The 18,737-nt window shown below is 46.0% G+C and overlaps 1 protein-coding gene across 2 annotated transcripts in view; it reads left to right on the top strand.

The window, feature by feature from the left end:
• Positions 1 to 11,217, top strand: part of ARID5B (AT-rich interaction domain 5B) — a gene marked incomplete at its 5' end in the record, with an annotated part of 115,459 nt that extends 104,242 nt beyond the window's left edge. For both annotated transcript variants that reach the window (XM_084210112.1, XM_084210111.1), the window contains 2 exons: positions 2,860 to 3,058; positions 7,024 to 11,217. In XM_084210112.1, coding sequence (XP_084066238.1) covers positions 2,860 to 3,058; positions 7,024 to 9,174 — 2,350 coding nt within the window. In that variant the 3' untranslated portion in view covers positions 9,175 to 11,217. The remainder of the gene's footprint in view (positions 1 to 2,859; positions 3,059 to 7,023) is intronic.
• Positions 11,218 to 18,737: the final 7,520 nt, after the last annotated feature.

Raw genomic sequence — 18,737 nt, 5'->3', positions numbered from 1 at the left:
ATTAAATCTTACCTGCACTGCAAATATTTGACCAGGAAAAAAATATCTTGTGCTGGTTTCAGACATGTCACATTCTGCTAAACTATTTGGCTAACAGCAGATCGCATTCTTCCGGTGTTGGGCAATATTGACCTTAAATTGGCTAAGCCGGCTGCTTTCATGGCATGTGAGCCGGCTGCTTACATGTTGAGAGAGCTGTATTAGCTTTATTACTCCTGCGCTATAAAAACTTCTAATAATCAAATGATAAGATCATATCCTGTGGGTAATTGTGTTGTACCATGACAGGATAACTGAAAAAACATTCAGTGAAAATTGCAACCGACGGAAATCTCTACGTGAAGAGGCAATTGCTGCTGTTGCTCGGCTCGGTGCTGCTCCCTGGGGTCTCGCAGCCCGCGTTCCTGCCCAGCTCCTCCCCAGCCGCCCCCCAAAGCCACCTCGGCCGGCACTCCTTTGAAACGAGGAGGGGAAAATCCTAGAACAAGCCATCCTTGTGTTTTGACTCAGTTTTACCTTAGTCATGCCGCCTCCCGATACACGAAACATTTAATTCCAGATTTCCTGCCACTGGCTCCAGGCCACTGACCGGCTATGTGAAATGTATTTTTACTGCTGTCGGCCTGCCAACTGCTGAGCTCAGTGAAAAATAACTAAAATGAAAACCTTGTACTCCCACATGAACCCTTATGATCAGAAAAGGAAATTTAAGCCACAGTTACTAATTAGCACCCAAGCTAATGAGTTCTGGTGAGGTGCAGAGGCCGGAGGAGGAGGAGGAATTTGGGTCCCACGTTACCCTACAAGGCTCAGCAGAGAGCACGCGAGCAGTGATTAATTGTCTTGGCCCGGGCCTTGCTCCTGGCCTGGCCGTAGCCGCTGGGTTAATCCCTTGGCATCTTCCAGGGAAAGGCTTGTTCCTGGGGCTGGGAGCATCTCTGTCCCCCACAAGGCACCGGACAGCGGCTGAAACCTTTATGGATGGAGTATGTAGATTTTTAATGGGTGATGCGTTCCCATGGAAACAAAACAAAGTCAAACACTCCCCTCTCAGTGCTAACAATTACTGTAATAAAATGTGTTTTTATTAAAAGCGACTTTAAATACTTAACACATGGCAGAGCAGCCTCGGCACTGCCTTGTGTGAAACCCAACCTTGCCTGTAAGTGAAGTCCAAAGTGCTTTGTGCAGCGCGGGGAGGAATTCGGTGTTTTCACCAATATTTGCGCTTTGCAAATGAAATGTAGCAGCCTCAAGTATGAACAGGATTATTTTTTTCTTCTTCTGCTTAGTTATGCTTTTTTTTATATAAACATTACCTGTAATATTACAGTGGGAAGCAGGTATTTGGCAACTACGTATTATTTTGCTAAGTTTGCATAGAGGGAGCAGTTTCCAGTTTTAGCAGCTGTAACATGTTTAAACTCAGTTTGTAATGGGATCTGAAGATGAATATTCCCTGTGGGCTCTGCTTAGCTTCATTACTGGAGCCCTGCCAAATTCAGGGCTAGAAAGTATTATTCACGCCTCTTTGCACATACCATGTCAGAGCATGCTCAGTTAATGAATTTTGTTTCTAATATAGCATAAATTAGGTTTATATTTTAACATAATTTATGTTGTATTTTATTAAAATGTAAAATATTATGATCACGAGCAATCTAATTCTGCTCTCTTAAGCCCAAACTGTGTTTGAACATCTAAGTATGTAAATCAAAATTGCATGCTTAGAAACTGATTCTAGGATAACAAACGAATATCTGAACCAAAGAGGTTTCTGCCTTGGAGTCTTAGATTAAAGATAATTAAGGATTCCTGGTATTTGAGTAGATCTATGTTGTTTATAAGCAAAGTACATTTTCTTCACAGAGTCAACTTGTCTTTTTTTTAACAGATTATGTTTGCTGTATTAATGTTCATATTTTTAAAGTCTGAGTCTTATATTAATCCCACAGTGAGTCATTAATCATACTAAAATGCATTATAAAAACTTTAATCACTGAAGTTGAAACTGAGATTGTAATGCAATCCATCCTTTTTAATTATATCAGTTATTTTTCCTTTCAGATCAAGAATTGCAAAGGGAAAACAGAGAGATTAAAACTCAGTGTGTTTGATGCTTTCAGGGGAGGATATTTTTTGTTTGTGTTTCTTCCTTGTGTTTTTAAAGCAATTTCGTGCACTTTGTGGCAGACAGCTCCACAGTGAAGAATTCCTTCATATTTAACTCTTCTCCCCTTCTTCCTTAAGAAAGGCTCTGGTGACTGTCACTGCATGGGTGCCTTGCATGGATGAGGCTGGGCTGGCGCTGGTGACGGCCGGGCGGGTGCTGTGCCCACCTCGTAGGGTTGTTGCAGCCCAGCTCTCCTGGCCCCTGCCAAGTTCCTGGCACTCACCCTTGCAGTCAAGGGAACCAGCAGCCTAGAAATCATGTAGCTGTTACCAAGTTGGCTATGGCTTTGTAGGTGTTTTCCTCGGGTTTGCTGCATGCTGTTAAAGTCGGGGGGGGGGGGGGGGGGGGAATAAAAATAAACGGTGGATTTTTTTTTTTTTAAATCAGTCTAAAACATAATGGCTGATATTCTCATCTGGTACAAATTGGTGTAGCCACACAAACCACTGTGAAGTTACTGACAACTAATCCACACAAACTCTTAACTCCACTGAATTTATTCCACGTTATAATCTTGCCAAATAAATTGATTTCTTATACTTGAATTTATAGATGTAGAGTTTAAACTGTTGCTTTTATGGCATGGAAGAAAATGGATTTATTAAGTAAACTGCTCACAGTAGATATATTTTTTTCTTTGCTAGAACAGCAAAACCTGATCAATTATTTGTTCCTTAATCCCCTAGATTAATCCTGCCATATGAAAGATTTATTAAAGGAGAGGAAGATAAGCCACTGCCTCCAGTGAAACCTCGAAAACAGGATAACAGTTCCCAGGAGAGTGAAGCAAAAACAAAAGTGTCTGCAACAAAACGCATCAAAAATGAAAACCAAAAGAGCAAGAAGGAAAAAGATAATTCACAGAAACCCCAAGATGGATCTGAGGTCTGTTGCTTCCCTGCTTTTCAGTTTTTCAATTAAAAATGCACAGCTTTAATCACATGAAATCCAGTGATAAAATATATAATTTAAACTGGAGAATTCCAACCAGTTGGCCTTTTAGTTTGCTCAGCAATGGAAATTCAGCTGTTATGATACTATCTGTGCTGGGATTTTGCTGGGCTGCCAATTTGCTCCATATTGCACAGTGGGGATGGCAGAGGACCAAGCTCTGGATCTGACTAGTACCAGTTCTGCTCATTGTATTATACAGTGGTCACCATTAACAGATCAGCAGCTGCCAAAGGGAAACCACACAACTACCACAGTTATTTCCTAATCTAAGTATAGGGTGCGGGAACCTCTAATATTGTTGATAATATTGTGGTAACTGTTGGACACTGCTGATTTTTATAATGGTAACCTCTGGATCAGCCTTGCTCACAGATGTGTGCATGACTGTGAGAAAACATATTGCTCCCTAGGATTTTGATTATATTATACTAAGTTTCTTTTTGAACTGAAAGGTCACATTTTGAGGGAACCACCTTACAAGCCCTGACATCGACTTCTCTCTCCCGAGCAGTAGATGGCTTTCAGCTGAGGTTCCTATTCGGGCATAATAGGTTCCTGTCATGTCACTTTGCTTCACATGGGCAGGCCCCGGTTTCCACATACAGCCACGTTACTTGCAGGCATAGGACAGCCCTGTAGAAGAGAGATTGTGTTCACAGCACAGGGTAAGATTGATGGTAGAACTCCTATTTGTCTACAAATAAGTGTAAATTTCAAGTGTTGTTAAGTGATGCAAAATCAATGGGGTTTTTGCTCCAGTGTTATTTAAGCACCTTCCTTTGCACATCTGCCCACTCTCCCCTGTCCCCTGCTCGCACGGTATGTGAAGGAGGTGGTGAAGCTCCTCACACACAACCCCTGCAAAACATGTTGCTTTTCCTGTCTCAGTCTGCCAGATCACAGCAGCCTTCAAGGCGTTGCAGTGAAAGTAAGTATTTAAAGAATGTTGAAACACATGACGTGCCTGGCAGACTATGGCTGCTCCTTTGACTTCATTGCGTCTGGCAGGTACAGAAGTCCTGGTTCTAAACTTGTTTGGGAATTGTATTGAGTCAGCTATCAACAATCCTTCTCTTCATTGTTTTAAAAAAACATTGCAGGTCTTGTAAATGCAGATGCTTCTGAGACTCCATGTACCCAGTTTTGAGAACAGAAAATTTGGGGCTTCATGTCCCACTACCTCTTTGAGTTTACAAGGACAATTTAATCTCCCATCCAAAGAAGAATTTGTGTTTTAAATAACAGTACCATTAATACCTAATTTAAGAACAATCCCCAGAAAGACTTTTTCTTTTTTCTTACATTGTAATTTTCAAGTAGGGACAGCCCTGTTTGGGTAAAATTAAAAATAACCAAAAAACAACCAAACAACAACAAAACAAAAAACAAAAACAAAACCAACAAAACAAAAACAAACAAACAACCAAAATCCAAACATCACGAGGAGAGTGTGCACAAACGTGCTTCAGTCGCTGGAAGGTTGCAAGACAAGTTGCCCAAAGCAAGGAAAAGTGAATTTGAATTGAAAGCTTCTGCTCCCTTCCCTTGTCATTCCTTCATCCCCAATTATTTATTGAGGGTCTTGGATCAGGAAGACACATTACACACTATCAGTACCGCTGCTGCTATGCCCAGCAATAGAGCAACAGCCTTCACTTTGAATTTCCTTGCTTTTGTTGTTCCCTATCTCAAACTTCCTGCTGTTTAAACTGAAGTTATTTTTGTGTGGATTGCAGGAAGAGTTCCTAAGCTGCACTTACCGGAAATGTAGGGAGCTTAGACGAGACAATAAAAATGTACAATTATGGCAGTTCCCTATTGTAAAATAGTACCTTTTGTAGCAGAATTAATGTCTCCTCCCTGACTGGGGTGGAAGACATGTCATGCCCCTATTTGATCAGGGCGGGCTATTAAGGACCTTGACCTCCATGTCAGTCACCATACAGGTCAGTGATCACACAAAGCCCAAGCAGTGAAGGGGCTGCAGGGTGGATGTTTCACCCCTGGGTGGGTGTAGGGCTCCAGAACTCATCTGTGCTTTGCCATATGGAGGGCTCCATGCCCAGGATGTGGCACTTAACGGGCGTAGCAGGCTGGAGACATTCAGCTCCTTTGGGTGGAGCAAAATCCAGGTGTGCTGGAGCCAGGCAGAAGGTTGCTTGTCTCTTGCACTGCAGCCATGCCCTGGCAGTGGAGCCCCATTCCTAGGCCCTCATTCGGGCACAGCAGTGACAGGGTATTGCTCTGAGGGAGAGCCCTATAGCCACCACATGTATAGGCACGTCCCCAACCAAGCCGCCGCTTAAGCCATTTCTTCATGTGGCCTGGAAACTGTGAGCTGGAAAAGCATAATCCAGTTACAAATGTGTGGTCGTCTCAATTGCATGTTCATCTCATGCACCATTAGAAGTATGCAGGGAGAGAATATAACTTTAATTTATTAGAATTGCATTTGCCTTTGTGCTCTTCACTATTTTCCTGCCATCACAATGACATTGTCAGTGTAACAAGACACCAGACAAAATGCTATTAGCCTTAGACTGCACATTTCCTCACAATAGCTGAAACTTCAATCAAAGTATTGCTTAACAGAAACAAAGAGCAGAATGTACAGTTATTAAGTATGATTCTTTTTTTTTTCTCCTCCTTGCTTTGCTCATCTGTCTGGTATTTGCCTGTAATTTTATAAGCTCAAGAGACTAGTGATGGTACTTTGTAAAGGACCTAATGATGGTATTTGGCTGCAAAAGTCAGCTACAAGTTTAAAAAGAAGAAGTTAGGATGACTAACAGACACTGTAACTAATAGGCCAACCAAACAGACAGGAATATTTAAAAGCAGCTGTGAAGAAATAAATCTCTGAGAGGGTTAGATTCGTTAGGACCGTCTCCAATTCCCTGCTCCTGCGACAGACCATAAAGCAGCATTTAGATGATAACTTTCTCGGTGCGTCTTATCTTTACAATGAAGGAAGAAAGAAAACAATAATAATAAAGGAGTCGCACAATGCTGCTGTTTTATGACTGTCTTCTACCATGACATGTCAGAGGAGAGTGACAGCAGTTTTGAAAAGGGCTGTCAGTCAGCTGGATCGCAGATGGGATGCTCTGGTGACCTCTGCGGGTCACAGTTCAGGCGGCTACATAATGGGATGAATAGTGTGAATTGTGCACACACGCTGTATTAATGGGGGAGCAGAACGAGCCACGGTCCCATTGACGAGAACGTATAAAAGCCATGTTTGTAATAGCAGGCACACACACACTTACTGAATGTTGACAACTTCATTTTAATCCGTTAATAAAAAAATGTGTGTCCTAGTTAAGCTGTGGCAGTGATTTGCTGCCTACAATAGGGATTTCTAGTATGCCATTTCTATCATTTTCACACTTTAATGCAGAACTGGGTGTGAATGATCTCCTGTGTGATCACTGAATTTTAAGATAGCTATGAGGGAGAGACTTTAGGGAAGGAAAAGCGTAGGAATAGTGTGGTTTTCTTGGGTGAAGTTGGCTGGTAGGAGAAATTTCTATAGCCTTATTGTTTGTGTAATGAAATTTGCTCTTCTGCATTTGCCTAAATAATTTTAAAAGAGTATATAACCTCAGTATTTAGCTATCTGATCAAGCCACCAGTGCCTCTCATCAGGTTACAGCCATCTGCTGTTTGGAAATGCTTTATTGTAACTCTGACAGGGATGGTGTATTTTTTAATATTTCCTGAAGATTCTTCTCTTTGTTTGAGTCCAGTACCTGATGTTAGAGCCTTCACGTGCTAGCCAGGTGGTTGGCAAGTCCTTCTCGAAAAGTAGCCAGCAGCGTACTTTGTATAACCTTACAAACAGGCTGCCAGAACATACTGCATTCTTACTATTGTCTATTGAATCATTTCATTAGGTTTCATCAGAACAAGAGAAGGATCAAGAATCAGCAGACCAGAAGAACTTCCCTGAACATCCTACAGTGGGAGAGATGAAACAACCCATGCAAGGCCCTCCATCTCTTTTACCAGAGACAGCTCCGACACTGCCTCTGGAGAAGACAGACATGACAGAAAATAGCACCAACAGTGAGAAAGCCAAGGAGGAGGTTCAGCACTCATCCTCTTTCTCAAGTGTTTCTGTGCCTGCAGAAGAAGACACTGTGCTGGATGCCACTGTCACAAAACGATTGCACCCCTCAGCAGATGCCCTGGAAGACACAAAGCCTGAACAAAGACTACACAAAGCTTTTACTGACAGCCTGGAAAGTGAACCTCCAGAAATGCCCTTCACAGCTTTCCCAGTCCATCTGCCCACTCAGAGCGACATGGAAGATGAGAAACTGCCAGGGATGGCCGATTACATCGCAAACTGCACAGTGAAAGTGGACCAGCTGGGAAACGAAGATATCCACAATGCACTAAAGCAAACACCCAAAGTCCTGGTGGTGCAGAACTTCGACATGTTTAAGGAAAAGGAGCTGCCCGGATCCATGAACGATGACTCCACTTTCAGTTACACACCACTGCTGTACTCAAAAGGTAATCCAGGCATCATGTCACCCCTGGCAAAGAAGAAGCTGCTGTCACAGGTCAGCGGGGCCACGCTCTCGTGTAGCTATCCTTATGGTTCTCCTCCACCTTTGATCAGCAAAAAGAAACTCAGCAGCAGAGATGAACTGTCCTCAGGCATATCGCAAGGTAACCATGCCCCTAATTCCGATCCTGTAGCAGTTAATAGGCCCTCAGTCATACAACATGTACAGAGTTTTAAAACCAAGGAAGAAAGGAAGTCAATTAATAATGTTTTTAAACATGACATGCTAAGTAAACCAGATCCTCAGCGCTGTGATTTTTCAAAACATCACCTCAGTTCTCTTGCCGAGTCATACCTACCGAAGCTGGATATCCAGGACTGCAAAGATAAAATGAGTGAGAAAAGGGCACTGCAGCACTCCCATGTGCCCACTTTCTTGGCAGATTTCTATTCATCACCTCATCTGCACAGCCTTTATAGGCACACTGAACACCACCTTAATAATGAACAGACATCAAAGTACCTCCCCCGGGACATGTTCAGAGAGTCTGAAAATATTTCTACTTTTACTCAACACAAACACCAAGAAAAACTAAATTTAAATTATCGGCCGTCTTTGCATCAGCAAGAAAAAAAGGCAACAGTGGAGGCTTCTTCAGATGATCAGCCAACAGATTTGAGTCTTCCAAAGAGCATACACAAACCGACTGCAAAGGTTCCAGGCTCCAGTCTCCCTCACTCATCCACAGCCCAGCAAGAATGCAAAGGGATCTCCCCGTTTCAGGCTGGAGGCAGCCAGGCAGTGAGCCTAGACTGTAACCCCAAAGCTTGCCGCGTGTCCCCTATGGCATTGACAGCCCCAAAAAAACACAGCGAGTTGCTCCACAGGTCTGGGAAGCAGCAGGCCCAGAGGCTGGAGAACCTGAGGAAGATGGAAGGGATGGTGCATCCTATCATCAGCCGCAGAACGAGCCCTCAAAACGTGGGGGCTGCCCGGCCTCTGAAACGGAGCCTGGAGGATTTGGACAAAGTTATTTCTGAAAAAAAAATCCGAGCTGTCTCTCCTATTCACTTACCAAAGGAGACCCCGGCAAAAGACAAGGTTCCCGACCAAGAGGGGGAAGGTAGCAAGTCAGTGCATGGCCTCCATTCTGGCAGCATGCTGGAAAGCCACAAATTTCCCCTGTCAGCCCCCATCTTCCCAGGCTTGTATCCGGGAAGCCTGTGCACGGGGCTGAACAATCGCCTCCCACCTGGGTATTCTCATCCCCTGCAGTACTTGAAAAATCAGACCGTGCTATCCCCACTAATGCAGCCTTTGGCTCTTCACTCCTTCATGGTGCAGAGACAATTCCTCACGTCCCCTGCGAACTCCCAGCAACTGTACAGACACTTAGCTGCAGCAACACCTGTAGGAAGTTCCTACGGTGACCTTTTGCATAACAGCATTTATCCTTTAGCTGCTATAAACCCTCAAGCTGCATTTCCACCTTCCCAGCTATCCTCTGTACATCCCAGCACAAAACTGTAAACCCCCTCGCTCACAAAGAAAGGTCTGAGGAGAAAGTTCAGTTAGTGACATTCCTCCCCGTGACGATGTCTTGCAGATTTAGCAATCTGTATTTTTATCAACCAGGATGCACTCGTATCCCGCCTAGAGGAGCGTCTTGGAGTTTGATGGAGACAAGACCGCTTCTTTAATTCTGGCTCCCACATCAGCCCCCTCACCCCTTATCCCTGCCCTTGCAAAAAAGAAAACCAAGCCAAAAAAAAAAAAAAAAAGTCAACAAAACAAAAAAAACAAACCACACAAAAGAAAAGAGAGAGAAACAAAAACACAGAAAAAAAAGAATTTTTTTGGATTTTGCATATGTGTTTTCTGAAAGGACTTGAACATGGTAAGAGCAGATGTTCAAAGGGAGCCGTGGAAACGCAGGCCCAGTCCTGAGCTTACTGAAACCCCAGTGAGGGCTGTGTTTGCCTTTCACTGAGCCGGACTGGAGGCTGTGCATTGTTGCAAATGAGTCAAGGACTTCAGATGAACCTGGAAAGGAGACGTGGGCCGAGAATCTGTACAATCAGTGGATGTGCTTTTTTGGGTAACTTTTCCTGACTTTTAAAGATTCAATCAATGCAATGTATAGTAAAACGGCAATAGATTTTTTCATTTTAACACTATTAGAACAGAATGGTAAACACTGTTTAATTTGACTGTACATATCCACTTCATAAACTACCAGTGTCACATTTGGTCACAATAATTTATATAGTTTCGTTTGTCCAGTATATTCTGTGCTCTTTATGTTTGTTTTTCTGTTTTGGGTTCTTATTTTTTTTTTTAAATTAAACAGTATCATTTTATCTGAAACTTTTTTAAAGGCTGTGGCTGTCCTAATTTTTTTTTATTACGTGTTTGTAATTTTTCCAGTTTCTTTATACTTTTGAGCAGCATTTTTGTTTTTGTCATAACGTTTACTGTTTACAAACTGAAGCAACTGGTTCAGATTAATCTTAATGGTTATAAACATACTGTAGGTGATGTTATGGTGCAAGGATGCGAACAAGGTTCCTTTCCCCACGGCCCACCCCTGTGAGGTGCTGAGCACCTCTCACCCTCCTCCTGTTGTTTTGATGGCTCCTAGGCTGCTTCTCCCCTCCCACCGAGCTTTGCTTTCCTGTATCGTGGTCTGTGAATTTGTCGAGCGTTGTACTTAATCTTACCTAGGCTGTGAAACCCTCCTGCCTACCAGAGAAACAGTCTAGAAAACAAAATCTCCCTGGCTCAAGCTGCTGAATGACAAAGGAGTGCAGAAAACAGATTTGTGGTTTGTGAGAATGTTGAGAATTTCAGAAGTTGTGAGAGGAGCCAGTGTGGATGTGAATCAGAGGCTTACAGGTTGTTTCTGGGCCTCGCAATGGGTGAGGGGGTTCTGTGCAGTGGTTGGGATGGTCCTTCTGGGCTCCCATGGGGATCTCGGCCTCTCTCTGCACGTCCTTTTGCAGGGGGAAAGCCCAGGCATGGAGAGGCTGGATTTTCCTGATGAAAGAGCTTCCCTGTGGATGTATACTCACTTTGCAGGACATCACCACTACGTAGCTGAGCACAGACATTGATAAAGCAAAGTGTCACTTGGAGGCTTTATACAGTGTGAAAATTGGTTGTGATTCAAACCATCTCAGTTACTGTTCAAAGACAGTACTTGATATGAAAAAGATAAAACAAAGTGTACTTGATATGAAAAGATAAAACAAACTACTAAGAAACACTTTGCATGCTAGGCATGTCATTAAATTTTCCCGTGATATGAAGCCAAATACAATATATAATGTATCATACTTAATATCCAAAGGTGGAAACCAGAATAATATACTCGTCTACTGTTACAAATCCAGCTTCTTCAATTAAATACTTTATATTCCTGTGGTAAAACTATATTTAAATGATTGATAAACAGACTAGTAGAACATTGATGTGCCAGTGCAGGCTATCCTGCTGCTCCACAAGTCATACAGGAAACAGAACCACAGGCTCATCCAGGCAGAGGTCGCAGTGTGGAGGACATCTCTACTAAAGTTGCACTAGATCTGAATCACGTAAGAGTCAGGGGTTTGGGGATGGGGGGGAGGAGGGCGGGGGGAAAGGGGGTAGAGAATATAAAAACCTACAGCAAACGCAAACAGAAGCTTGTTGTGTGTTTGGCAAAGCAAATGCTTCTCCTTGTTTTGGTTGTGTGTTTTGGAGTTGTGCATTTGTTTACACAAAGTGTCCAACGTCCCTTTTGGTTATGTCCTGTTGGAGTTTGCTGGTAGGCTTCTTGGAGCCATGCTGAGGCAGCACAGGGCTGGGGGACAGGGAGTGGGGAAGAAGGCTCCTTGCTTGTCCCTTGAGGAGACTGGCCACTGCTGGCTGGGGAAGCTCATACTGGGCAAAACATCAGGGCTAAGGAAAAGAAATGGTGGCATAAACCCCCAACAGAAGCGGTGCATTATTTGTTTAAGAACTCTTTTAACAGAAATCTTGGAAATCTTTCAACAGACTGTTGAATTCTTCATTGGCTGAAAAGTCTTTTTTTCCCCCTCAATGTCTTAAATGGGGCTTTGTTTGCATTGTTTGAGTTCAAGGGGCCTTATTATTGAATGAAATTGCACAAGCCTTTCTTTGTGCAATCAGACCATTGTTATTGGTAGGTTTGTAAAGGAAACTGCAGAATCTAATTGGCAATAGAGTCATAAATCTATTTACTAGGAGCCAGTTCCAAGAAATGTTGCAATTCAAACGCACTATGTCCAGGATGCGTTAGGGATGCTAAAGGTTGTGAGATCCAAAGGAAGAGGCCCAGCAGCAAATGGCTCGTGTGTAGCTTCTGGCCACACTCTGAGCCAGGCTTCGTGAAGCACATGGGAAGTAGGGCCTGATTCCCAGTGTGATTGTGCCCCTGGCCAGGCAGGGTGGGAGCAGGGCAGCAGTTTGTGGCAGGTCTTTTGTGGCAGTGAGCTGGCCTGGTGTGAAGAGCTTGCCCAGTGGGTTCAAGCCTGGGAAGTAGTTTGTCCTAGCAGCAGAGAAGTTGGCTTGGCAGCAGCTGGAGCTCAAGCAGGGCACAAGTGCTGTGCTGCCTCTGCCAGCAGCTCTGCCCCATTTGGGGAGATGTGGGGCTGCCGCTCCCACCACGGGGGTCCCTTGCACCGCCGCCTGCTCGCTTCCTTTGTGGTGATCAGTGATGTCACATCTGGGCCAGTTTTGCCATCATGCTGATTTTGATGAGCAGTGGGACTTCCTGCACTGGTGTGAGGTGGGTGGCATTGGCAGTGCTGCCATGAGTGCTGTTTGCTGTACATGTGGTTGATATTTCGCTCGTTCTCTTCCTCCCCTCTCCCCCCAGTCCCACAGTTTTAAATATGTTCTAATAATGGCAGCATAATCTACTAGCTGTTTATACTTTTTTAACTTTCTTTTGTTGTAAATATTGTATACTTTTTGTGATTCAAGTTATGTAGCCTATATGCTCTGTAAGGTGATGATTTGTATATATAAAAATGGCCCAGTAATATTATATAGTTTCCCATTTAAAAGGTTATTGAGTAACCTTTGCATTAGTTTAAACACTACCAGAAATAAAGCTGAGCCAACTATAAACACTCAATTTTTGTATGTTTTCCAAATTGTACTTATTAATGCTTTTGATACTGTATTATGTGCCAATAGTTTCCCAATCACATAGCAGGCAAAAGATATTTTGTACTTTTTGATCCACTGTAATATTTAATAAAAAATGTTACTATCTGTTCCCTTTTGTGTTTGATTAATAATTCTGTAAACAGCCCTTATCACATTGGATTACATATTATCCCATCCGACCTTTCAGCCCTCTTATATTGGCTTTTCTAGAGAAAGTATCTCCTCCTGCAAATGATTAGATTAAAGAAATGGAAGTTTACCTTTTCCTCAAGCAGGGAAAGACAAGATCTTCAGTCAGTGCCCCACTATTTTTGCAGAGTACTTGCTTTTAAGTGTGGCTATGATCATGCTGACTATAGGAATAGCTTTTGAGAGGATAACTTCCATGCTTAACCAGTGGCTCCAGCAGCAAATTTGCTCCATTTGCATCTCAGAGTAGAACGTTTTTATACCAGTACTGCAGGCTTGAGCTGGGAGAAGAAAATTGCCCCCTCTTCTTCCCAGCTCAAACATGGGTAAGGCTCTGGAGTCTTGGAGTCAGATGCTAACTACTAATGTTGCTGATGATGCTGAACAACCCTCAAGCAAAGTTAATTTTTATTGTGTTCCTTGGTGGGTCTGAAAAGCCCCCCATAAATGTAGGGCCCCTCTGAGAGCCCATAAGCACAGCAAATGCTGTTATGCTCCTGGTGTCCATAGGTGGGAAAATAATTTGGCTGTGTGCAGGTCAGGCCTGGGTACTGCCCTTGTCCAGCACAGCTCGGCAGCCGGACAGCAGCCACCTGCTAATTCCACATCATTGCTTAGCTCCATGGTTCTGGGGCAGGTATGCAGCAGGGAGGTTTCCCTCCCCCATCCCTGGACAGTCCAGGAGCTGAGGCCATGGCTGATCCTGGAGGCTGTTACTGCTTCATGCATTCTCCCTGTGCTGGGTGCATGGCCAGGTGAGCACAGACCAGTTTCACAGCACCGTTACATGAGGCTTCCAAATATATGCTGCAGTCTCAAAAACAACCATTTCCTCCTCTGTGTGCTGGGAAATAGCAGCTTGAGAAGGAGAGCCAGCCACTGAGCATGTGTAAAGGATGCAGCATTGGTTGAATCATAGAATCATAGAATATGCTGAGTTGGAAGGGACCCATCAGGATCTTTGAGTCTAGCTCCTAGCCCTGTGCAGGGCACCCCAGGAGTCATACCCTGTGCCTGCCAGTGCTGTTCAAACACTTCTTGAGCTCAGGCTTGGTGCTGTTATCAGCACTGTATGTGAAGTCATGGGAGAAGATAGGGCCTTCTAGCAAACCTTTTCCCCTATCCACTTCTGTCTTTGTCAAGCTGAGGCATTTTCTTCTTTTTATGTTGAAAATGCAGCCAACTGGTGAAAGAGGTGGAGGAAATGTGGACATGAGGATGCTGGCCCTTGCAGGAGATGCAGAGATGGCTGATACAGCTTGCTTTCCAGCACCATCCTTGCTTCCTTGCTTTTTTTTAGCCCTTCCTAGTTTGTGGATTAATGTAAGCCAACACTGCCTGTTTTTCCAGTGCTGGGGGTGCCTGTGTGGCTGCCTTACCCACCCAGAGTATGCTGGGAAGAAGACTCCAGGAGCAGCACCCTGGAGCTTTTCATAGCCAGACCAGCCCGGCCTGTGAGTGGCCCTGAGGCACAGCATCCTCCCTTGGCTGGGCTGGGCACTTCCCAGTGAGTTTGCTGGGGGTCACTTGGGGGTCAGAGCACCCACGCCTGGGCAAGGAGCAGAGCAAAGTAGTCTGTGTTGACAGCACCCAAAGCATTTGCAGGGAAACGGGCACCTCTGCAGGACACAGTGCACCCCACCAGTGGCTCGTGGGGTCTGCAGGAGAGCAGAGCTCCACCCAGGAAGAATTTGTCACCCTATTAGGGACTCCAAAGTGCTTCTGTGTTTGAGAGTGAAATGTCCAGTGATCTGAGAGAGGACAAGGGATGCTGTACCACTGGCTTGCTGCAGACAAAGAGTTTGTCACCTTGTCACACCAGTTTTTCAATTCAGCTGCCAGCAGCAGAGAACAGGTTTGAGGGTCTGAAGAAAAGTGGAGATGCACAGTCTGGTGTTGCTGGCTGCAGTTTAGTTTCCCTGGCTGACAGCTCTTGGTCCTTTCCTTTGCTGCCTCGCTTTTCCACAATTATATGTCAGTACCCTGTGCTGGGCTCCTTTCAGAAAAAAGAATGTCATTGAACCTGGTTTCCTGATTCCTGGGCCATGGCGCACGCCCCTTGAGGACCTCACAGAACTTTTGCAAGCCTTGCACCCCAGCAGGTAAGGAACAGAGGGCACAGAGAGCTGAAAGCTAGTGAAGGTCCTGGGGCAGGATTCCCCTGCCCTGGATAGATCACAGGGAAATTGTCTCAGCAACAGCTGCATTGCCTGGCAGCCTTTTGGGGCCAGTGATAATCACATGGTGATGCCAACCTGTTGGGAATGGGGCCCTTCTTTTGTCTCTGCCTCACCAGCAGTGTCTCTGCTCCAGAATATTTCAGGAACGTTTTCTGAAAAGTTTCCACTGCTGGGAGGAGCTGATCACACACAGACATCACTGCTAATCCTCACTGGCACCCTAATTGCTCTTGGAAATTCAGCGCTCACCCACAGGCTTTCCAGGAATATCATACACCTTTGCTCTTCTCAAAGCAAAGACAATAGAGCTGTATGTTTGCCTTCCCAAATTTGGGCACACTCACAACTGAAGTGCTATGGGTATGTATCGCCTCTGCCACTGAAGTGAAACCTGGGAGGACTGGAAGGTCTTGAGGAAAGCACAAGGAGTGGCCCTCAAAGTATCCCCAGTCTGCCTAGACCTGCGGCTGCTAAGGGTTTGCATTGCTGCAGGAGAAAGCCGTGGCTGTGGCCAGGCAGCATCCCCTGCTGCCCCCTGTGCAGGGAATGTGTGTCCAGCGAGCAGGCAGGGATACAACTTAATCTGTGCTTTCATTTAGCTTTTCAGTTTGTCCTTTACGGGATTAAAAAAAGAGTATTCGCGATGTCAGATGCTCCATCTAGTGCTCACCTTTGGAACGAGCCCCCCGGGTCACAGGCCAAGCCTGCGGCCAGAGGTGTCCTATCCTGGTGGCTGGGGTAGTAGGGACCGGACCCTCCACGAGAGCCAGCACACTGGGGACGAATATGCCCAAAAGTGGGCTAAACAAATTAATGAAGACACCCGTGGCTGCTGAAAGAGCAGTGATTTGGGTAAAAGTGCCACATTCAGGAGACCCACAAATTCTGAATGGTGGCAGCTGTGCAGACCTGCCGTGCTCACAAGAGTGAGGGGTGCCTGCAGGGCCAGCACGTGTGCCCTGTCCTTGCGTGCTACACATGGGCCCAAAAATCCTGGTAGCTCCCTCCTCCTCCTCCTCCTGGTGGTGCTCCTGGTCACAGAGCGGCTCAACAGCTGCTTGGTTTTGGTGATGAGCATCAAAGCAATTAACGAATTGCCTTGGGTGTGGGGGCTGCTCTCCTGGGAAAGGAGGGGGCTGAGGATGCCACGCCCATGAGGGGCCTCTCTAACAATGGAAGAAAGAGGGGGGAAACCCACGGAACTTGCAAGTGTTGCTGTTTGTTCTGCAGTTTAGTCAGGAAAGGAAAAAAAAGGCACCCCTATTCCCTCCTGTGCACAGGCCATGCCCCAGGGCATGTGAGGCCTGTGCCATGGCAGTGAGGGGCTGCCATGCTGTGAGGGGCTGCCGTGCCATGAAGGGATCCTGTGAGGGGTTGCCATGCCGTGAGGGAATCCCATGAGGGGCTGCCATGCTCTGTGGGGCTGCTGTGAGGGGATGCAGTGAGGAATTGCAGTGTCATGAGGTAATCCTGTTGAGGGCTGCCATGTTGTGAGGGGCTGCCATGTTGTGAGGGGCTGCTGTGAGGGGATGCCATTCTGTGAGGAACTACAGAGTCCTGAGGTGATCCCGTGGGAGACTGCCATGCCTGAAGGGGGTTGCTGTGAGGGGATGCCATTCTGTCAGGTGATCCATGACACATGCCGTAAGGGGCTGCCATGTTTTCAGGGGGTTGCTGTGAGAGGTTGCCATGCTGTGAGGAACTGCAGTGTCCTGAGGTGATCCCGTGCTGGGCTGCCATGTTGTGAGGGGCTGCTGTGAGGGTTTGCCATGTTGTGAGGAACTGCAGAGTCCTGAGGTGATCCCGTGGGAGACTGCCATGCCTGGAGGGGGTTGCTGTGAGGGGATGCCATTCTGTGAGGTGATCCATGAGCAGCTGCCATGTTGTGAGGGGCCGCCATGCCATGAGGGGCTGCTGTGAGGGGATGCCATTCTGTGAGGTGATTCATGATAGGCTGCCATGCTGTAAGGGGCTGCCATGTTTTGAGGGGTTGCTGTGCTGTGAGGAACTGCAGTGTCATGAGATGATCCCATGGAGGACGGCCATGTTGTGAGGGGCTGCTGTGAGGGGATGCCATTCTGTGAGGTGATCCATGAGCGGCTGCCATGCTGTAAGGGGCTGCCATGCCATGAGGGGCTACCATCCCATGAGGGCTGCTGTGAGGCCCTGCTGTGCCATGGGGTATGCTAGGCAATGCGGCAAAACTTCCCATCTTGCACAAGTCAGTGAGAGCTGCTTTTTAGCCATTTTGATGGCAAAGTTGTTTGTTTATTGTAATAGGTGCCTCACAACCTCCAGGGACTTGGGCAAACTCAAATTCCTCCTCATGCTGGGAGACACCAGAGGGGTGATCAACAATGCCATTTTATTTCAGGGCCACCACACAGAGGTGTGGTAGCTGCAGTGCCATTGGGCAATGCCATGTCCCTTCCATTGTCCCTGTCCATGAGGCAGGTGCCATGACGAGGCAAAGCTGTGGAAGTGCTGGGATAGGGAGCAGGAGGCAAAGATGAGGGGCAGCCATGCTGCGCTCCCAGCATACATTCCAAGTACTAAAGGATACACAAAGGACATGATGGTTCCCCACGCCATAAGGATGAAACTACTGCACCTCTGTCATTCTGTGGATAGTTCACGGATACACCTTAATAGAGGTAAGTTGAATTTGCAGGCAACCCAGGTGTGTGTAAGCAGGGGAGCAGTGGATATCTGCAGTGAGAGGTGCTGCAGGATTCAGTTCCTGTAACCTAAACACTACATGTGCACCCAGTTAGGGTTCAGCCTCTGCTAGTCTGGGGAGGGAAGCCCAGGGTGTGCTAAACCCTTCGAGTGCTCTGCATGTGGGTGTCTACTCACCACTCAGGTCCCATTGGGGTGGCTGGGACCTTGACATGATCAGCTTGTGTGGTTACATGAAGAGGTGATGGCCATGTGTCTCCCCTGGGTTGGTACCCTGCTCCAGTCCCTCCAGTGTCCAGTACCTCCAGTGGGAGGAATTACCAAGCTGCTGGCAGAGGAGGCACACACAGGGGCCTCATCCTCCCCTGGCACTGCCTCCTGCACCTCTGCCCAAACCCTCCGTCCTCTGCAGGGCTCTCTCATGTTTTTTGGCAGTGGTTTTGTCTGCAAGCTCCCCAAAAAACAGCCAGGCGAACCAAGCTCTCTCCCTCTGCCCCCTGCCAGTGTCTGTGGAGCTCTCAAATGAAGAATAAAGCCATTTGTTTCTAATTATATTTGGCAGCCACTCAGAGAATTTAGGATTAAAGCACGCGATTTTTTTTGCTCCTGATTAAAGTACTTGACCTCATAAGCAAAAAGCAAAGATTTCAACACACCCCCACAAGTAGGCTAGGAACGAACTGCAGAGAAAAGACCAAAAAAGAAAACTCCCTTTGCTCTAGATACACAGAATAATTCATTATGAAACAAAAGGCAGAATATTTAGTGCATCGCCCGAGCTCGCCTAGGGCTCAGCTAACCACCCAATTACTGCTTTTAGAGTTCTTACACCAGGCAAAGGCACACACAGTGAAGGCCCACATGCCCCAC

This window comes from Fringilla coelebs (assembly GCF_963513975.1).
Source record: "Fringilla coelebs genome assembly, chromosome: 8".
Classification (NCBI taxonomy): Eukaryota; Metazoa; Chordata; class Aves; order Passeriformes; family Fringillidae; genus Fringilla; species Fringilla coelebs.
This window is presented reverse-complemented; position numbering and strand designations above follow the sequence as displayed.